Source organism: Solea senegalensis, unplaced genomic scaffold (assembly GCF_019176455.1).
Source record: "Solea senegalensis isolate Sse05_10M unplaced genomic scaffold, IFAPA_SoseM_1 scf7180000014302, whole genome shotgun sequence".
In the NCBI taxonomy this organism is placed as follows: Eukaryota; Metazoa; Chordata; class Actinopteri; order Pleuronectiformes; family Soleidae; genus Solea; species Solea senegalensis.
In genome coordinates, this window is record NW_025321013.1 from 1 (window position 1) to 6,340 (window position 6,340).

The 6,340-nt window shown below is 39.7% G+C and overlaps 1 protein-coding gene across 1 annotated transcript; it reads left to right on the forward strand.

Moving 5' to 3' along the window:
- The first annotated feature begins 2,978 nt into the window (after positions 1-2,978).
- LOC122761012 (augurin-A-like) lies at positions 2,979-5,823 on the forward strand. Its single transcript, XM_044016214.1, has 3 exons — positions 2,979-3,380; positions 5,488-5,535; positions 5,621-5,823. The coding sequence occupies exons 1-3, from the start codon at positions 3,311-3,313 to the stop codon at positions 5,821-5,823; spliced, it is 321 nt and encodes a 106-aa protein (XP_043872149.1). The 5' UTR covers positions 2,979-3,310.
- Positions 5,824-6,340: the final 517 nt, after the last annotated feature.

Below are 6,340 nucleotides of genomic sequence, written 5' to 3' on the forward strand. Positions count from 1 at the left end.
CAGGTTTTATTACAGCTACTCCAACTCAGAATAGGAAAAAACACAGAGTTTGACACAGAATGATATACAATTCAAATAGTTACATTTAAGAAACTGAATAAAATCAAATACTATAATATACAGTGTCTAAAGAGTCTCTAAAAGTCTACAAATGTTGTAAATCTGCATTTAACAAGACAGTTGGAATGCACAATGTAAGAATCTAAATGAATGTAATACCATTATAACGGGATTATATTGTTCCAACAGTAATAATTACAGTCTTTATTTAATGTGTCTGACACAGCGAGGATGACGAGTTATGTTCAATGTGATCTTTGGGCAGAGGTGACAAGTAACGAAGTACAAATACTTTGTTACTGTACTTAAGTAGATTTTTCTTTTACTTTGAAAGTACATTTCAGAGCCTGTACTTTATTACTTTTGCTTGAGTAAAGGAGTTGAATCAGTACTTCTACTTTTACCAGAGTATTTTTTTTACACACATGCATCTGTACTTCTACTTAAGTACAGAATATGAGTACTCTGTCTGTGGGAAACATTCTCAGAGTGACAATAAACTCCCGTGTCTTCAATTTCAAAACTTAATTTGTCCCCAGGGGACAATTCGAGGCACAGAGAGCAGCTGTCCACAAACACAAACATGAAGTCAGCTGAGCGCTGAGAAGTTATGTCAACGCTGCCCGCGCTTGTTATTCTCTGCTCTAAAATTAATTTTGTCTTTATTTATAAGGTGCAAATGGTTTGAGGTTTGCTATATTCAGACGTGGAATAAAAATAGAAAGAAGTGTGTTGGCATTAAGTATTAAGTACGTCAACGGTGATACTTGAGTAAAAGTATGTTACAGAAAATGACTTTGGTCCCTTTTTTTATTACAGTACTTAAGTAAAAGTCTTAAGTACTTTGGTTTTAGAAGTAAAATAATAATTAAAAAAGGGAGGAGTTAAGAAGATGAAACCAAAGAAGCCTAAAAACGTAGGTCTCTGTTGCAGGAAGCAGAATACAACACAGGGCATTGTGGGTAAACACAACCAAAACATACGTGTGTGTGTCGTAATGATCACATTAAACAAAAGGAAAAAAGAAACAAGACTGATAGGATTTGAGTTTTCTTATTCATTGTTTGTCTCGTCTTCTTCTCCTTCAGTAATTGTTGATGCAGCGCCGCCTCAGGCGAGGAGGGGAACACGTTATTCTGAAGGTTCGGCTCGTGTCACTAACGTGTGAAAGCTGGCGGAATGTTGCAAACCCACAATTGAACTGAGTCTAACGGACTCCCACTTCAAGTTCTCCCAAGTTCTGGTTCTACAGAAATCAGGTATATGTGTGTAAACACCTGTATGCCACGTAGACTTGAAGCACTTACCTTCTGAATTGAATACAAACTGAAGATTCTCCGACACACATTAGAAAGGAAAGGTGAGGCTTTTAGTTCTCCTGATAAAAAAAAAAATCCATTCATTCATTCATTACAGAACACCAAAGCACAGTGCGGTGAACGGTCTGCACCGTTTATCTCATCTTAATAACTCGCAGCACTTTACCCCGTGTGTCACTCATACAGTGCGCGGCTCTTCATCTGCACTTAAGTGAGTGCTTCACACATCGTCTTGGACAATATGAGGTTCAGTATTTTTCTGAAGGACACTTAAAGATGTTGATCTATCCACAGATTCTAATAAGTGGACAACATGCCTCTACCTCCTGAGCTGCACACGGCTTCCAAATCCCCCTCTGACACCTTCTTCCTCCCCCCCAGTAATTCATTCCCCATCTGCAATGGAAATACAAGCCAGATGACGCTGAGCTGTGGGTTAGACTCTCAGAAGGCTGGTAGGACTCAGCCTCCTCCTTCAGTCAGCTTGTTTCTGCTGAGAGCGAGGGCTTGTGCCTTTCACTGAGCCATGCAGGTGTTACGCGTGTGCGTGTGTTCCGGTGAGAGCGTGCACAGCAGGTTAAATGTGCTCTTCACGCAGAGCCCACCTCGGCCGATTAAGCGAGGAAAAAGGCTTTTGAGCGTCTTCGTGCTCTTATGCATTCAGCTGCGTCGTTCGTTCCCACTTTCTTTCTGAATTCCATCATGAAAAGCGGCTCCGACATCTGCCGGCTCTTAGTTCCCCACATTCCAGCTGTACTCACGGACACGCACAATTTCCGACCATTTCTGGCTAAGTGGAGGATATAATGTAACATTTCTGCATTTAAATGTTAAAAAATGTGAAATAATGTCATGTATTTTGTTGAATCAGAAGTATGTTTGTATAAGGGTATATTTACTTTAAAATAAGACTAGTTTCTGTCACCCTAACATAAGACTTTTACATGAACCTCAGGCAAGGGTCGCTGTCTTGCGCTGCCATGTGTCAGTACAACATCCTTTCTGGTATACGAAGGCCACCGTAGTTCCCTGATGTGCTGGGGAAGGGGGGGGGGCAGTCCTCATCTGCAGTCTCACCAGTAGATGTCACTAATTCTTACACACTGACCCCAAAAGCACGTCGTGTCAGAAGAACAATGTTGTCTTTAAATATTAGATCAATCTGAACTCACCAGACGCTGTCATCATATTTGTTGTTTTGCTGCAGCTCGAGCTGCAACTAACTTACGTTCTCGATTCATTGAGAAATCCTTTGGTCCATAAAATGTCAGAAAACGTTGATCGGTGTTTGTCAAACCTGGAAATAATGAGGTTCTGAAAAATCTTGTTTTGTCCACAAACCAAAATGTTTCAGTTTCAGTGATTACTTTATTATATGGAGCAAAGAAACGAAGAAAATATCCAGATTTAAGAAACTATAACGATCAGAAATCCTGTTTTTCAAACCCATTCATTGATTATCAAAAGAGCTTCTGTCACCCGGTGACACTGCTGCACACAGGAAGTGACTTGTTTCATGTCGAGACAGGCAGCAGCAGTAAAGCCAGTAAAGCCAGTAAAGCGAAAGAAAGTGCCCACAAAAAGTTCCTCACTTCTGCCCCTTGTGCTGCCACTGTATACAGCCCGCGCTGATAGTTTTGCCTGATCCATCACCAAAGGTTACACACCGCAGCTTTAATGCTGCACGTGCAAATTATATTCAAACCAGATTGAAACCCTTTCATATTGTGCTGTTTTAAAGCTGACGCTCCAGTAATAAGGACTAAGTCTTGTCTCTGTAGGCTGTCAGAGGTAAAGACACATTCCTGAACCACACGCCAGTTTCCACATGGAAACTTTGTGTTGCCGCCCACTTCTGCTCCAGTTGTGCGAGAGTTGAGCCACGGTTGTTCCCTTCACACAGCTCTGTGAAGACTCTGAGTGGGCACAAAATGGCTCCGCGGCAGCTCCACCTGAGGTTAATAGCGCTGACAGTGGTGGTGACACTGTTGGCTCTCAGAGGTGAGATCATTCCTGTTATCTTTTGCTTTGCTTGCTTCAAATATTGCATTTTATATTCACCACTCTCTGCCCGTCCTTCACATCCATCAATCAGGCTTTGTGAAGTGCTCACTAGTTATCTTTAAAAAGATTTTCTCTGCCTCCAACCTCTTCTCTCTTACTCATGCACATTCCTGAATTTAACAAAGACAAGAAAAATGTAAAGAGAACAGAAACTCATCTGTCTGCAATAATACTTTTTGGATGTATTAACTTATAAAAGTGTCATTTCCATGAATTACTCTCTCTTTTCTGGGAATTCTACTTCTGTAAATGGAATGAATTCATTCAAAACCTTGGCTTCACAGACTTTAATCTCACTCTTGAATGACAAATCCATCCTTTAAGCACTTGCAAGTGACTTTTGCCACATTTTGAGACCAAGAATGTCTGTTCAGAAGCAACTTTTGCACATTTTGACTAAAGTAAAAAGAATTTGTTTAAACCCCTAAATCTTTTGTTCATCCTTTGTAGGATTTTACCTTCTCTAATTTCATCTTTACACATACTGTGTGAACTGCATGCAGTACAATAATGCATTATGCCCATTTATCTCTGACTCATCTTGTGGGAGAACAGCTCATTAAGTATGCAGAACATTGTTGATTATGCAGGAATGCGCTCGTCATAGCTCATTTGGAGAAAAAACTAAACACAACTAAACACACGCAGCCAATTTTCTCCTGAAGTTTCTTTTCACTCCAAACCACAGTGTTTTTTCCTCTCAAGCTGAGAGAACGTCGACCTTAGAATATGGACTGGATTCTCAGGCGTTCAGACAATTATCTCGTATTCATAGTCGTAATTTACCCATACCTCAGTCATGAACCTCATGTTTATGTCTATGTGTCTAAATAAATGCAACAGGTTGCTGCCAGAGGATTTGATTTAAAGACGCTATATGCAAAATATGCAACCAGAGTTTAAGACGGTTACTGCAGTCCATATTTAAAGTTTTTGGGTTGCCATGTCCCTGCCCACCAATGCTGCACAAACTGTGGGAATGATGTGGAAAGAGCTACACTTTTATCCCCTTTCCACAAAATAAACATAAACAGTCTGTGCAGGATTTTGCAATTTCAACGTGTTTCTTTCATTTCCGGTGAAATTTCATAGACATTTTTCTTTATTTTGAGAGCTGTAGTGTTCCTTTTAACACAAAAAAAAAAATTCTTATGTTACATTTAATTCACTGTCAAATGAATTCACACAACGCTGACTAATCCTGTTGGTGCCGCACACATTTTTGCTGTGTTTTTTCCTGTCTGTGGAGACACAGATTCATGAGATTATTTCACCATGGATGAAAGGACGGCAGAAGCAGAAACAGCTGTGCGAGTCAAGTGAGACAGCAGAGAACTTTAGGTTAATGTATTACTCCCTCCCAGTTCTCTGAAACTTGAGTGTAGTGAAACAAAAGTTGAAAAAGAGCTTTAGGTTAAGGAATTAACCCCGGATCTCTGAAATTTTGAATGAGAGCTTTAGGTTAAGGATTTAACTCTGGTTCCCTGAAACAGTGAAGTGGAACGAATGTTGGAAGAAAACTTTAGATTAAGGATTTAACCCCAGTTCTCTGAAACATCAGTGGATTGAAACTAATTTTAAAAAAGAGCCTTACAGTTCTATGAAACACAAGTTCTCTGGGAAGACGTATTATCTCTAAATAAATCATCTCCCTCAAACACGCAGTCATTGTTTATGATTGTGCATCATATTCATCCAGAAAAAAAACCTGGCAACCATTTGTATTCTTGTAATCTCTGTGTACATTTACAGTATAATGAGTTTGTGACTCTTGTTTTAAAGATGTATGTATGTATGGGTCTTCACTACTGCTCCGTTTTTTATTTAAATGTGTTAAAATTGTGTTTTTACAGGTTTTGAAAATAAAGGAGGGAAATGTATTATATTGAAGTGTCTTTTCTCCAAATCAACTTCTCTAGTATTTCTACCTTTTTGATTTTCAACATAAAAAAAGAAAATATACAGCAGAAAGCCATTAGAAATGTGTATTTATCTGTGAGTATTAAACAGTAAATAAATCCTCTCTGTTGTTTCACATTCACAGATGCAGCAGGTGACAGCAAACTGTACAAGATCTTAAAGAAGAGAGAGGGTAAAGTGGCTCTACTTTCACTACAAAAAAATCCAACCTTTTATTAAATGTGTTTCATCTCTTCTCTTGTTGTGCTTCCATCTAGTGGCAGGACCTGGTACTACTCTGTCAAAGTCCTCCATCGACGTCCCTCCCTCGAAGGCTCGGGAATTCCTGGCAAAGCTGAGCAGAACCAAGAGGAACATCTGGGACCGGAGCAGACCTGACGTGCAGCAGTGGATCATGCAGTTCATGTACATGGGCTACGACGAGCAGGTGAGTCGCCTCAAATTTATCTATAATCCATAAAGACGACATACTATGACTTTTTTGTCTAATTTTGGATGACATACAAAAGTATGACTTTTTTGTCACATTTCGGACGACATACGAAAGTATGACTTTTTTGTCAAAATTTGGACGACATACTTTAGTATGACTTTTTTGTCAAAATTTGGACGACATACTTTAGTATGACTTTTTTGTCACATTTTGGACGACATACTTGTCCAGATTTCTGCTGGCTGGTCTTCCCAGCTCAATGCTCCCTTCTGGAAAGGGTGACCAGAACAAGTACGGCGGGCACAACTCGACTGTCTTTCTGAAGGTTTATTCCACATACACAGTTAAGCAGACGTCAGTTAGCAGTTAGACAGTTAGAAGTTAGTCAGTTAGCAGTTTGTTAGCTACTAACTACAGTCAGTTAGACAGTCAGTCAGCTTGTGAAACCGACAAGTCGTACAGGTTCTGATGATAGATAGCTTTTACAAAGGCGCATACGAAGGCGATATATAACAAAACATGGCTTTGACGATGCACCTTAAAG

Excerpts from the sequence above, each read along its gene's own strand:
- LOC122761012 (XM_044016214.1), top strand. The coding sequence starts at position 3,311 with ATGGCTCCGCGGCAGCTCCACCTGAGGTTAATAGCGCTGACAGTGGTG. Across the intron at positions 3,381-5,487 it reads GACACTGTTGGCTCTCAGAG|ATGCAGCAGGTGACAGCAAA; the intron begins GTGAGATCATTC and ends TCACATTCACAG. Across the intron at positions 5,536-5,620 it reads GATCTTAAAGAAGAGAGAGG|TGGCAGGACCTGGTACTACT; the intron begins GTAAAGTGGCTC and ends GCTTCCATCTAG.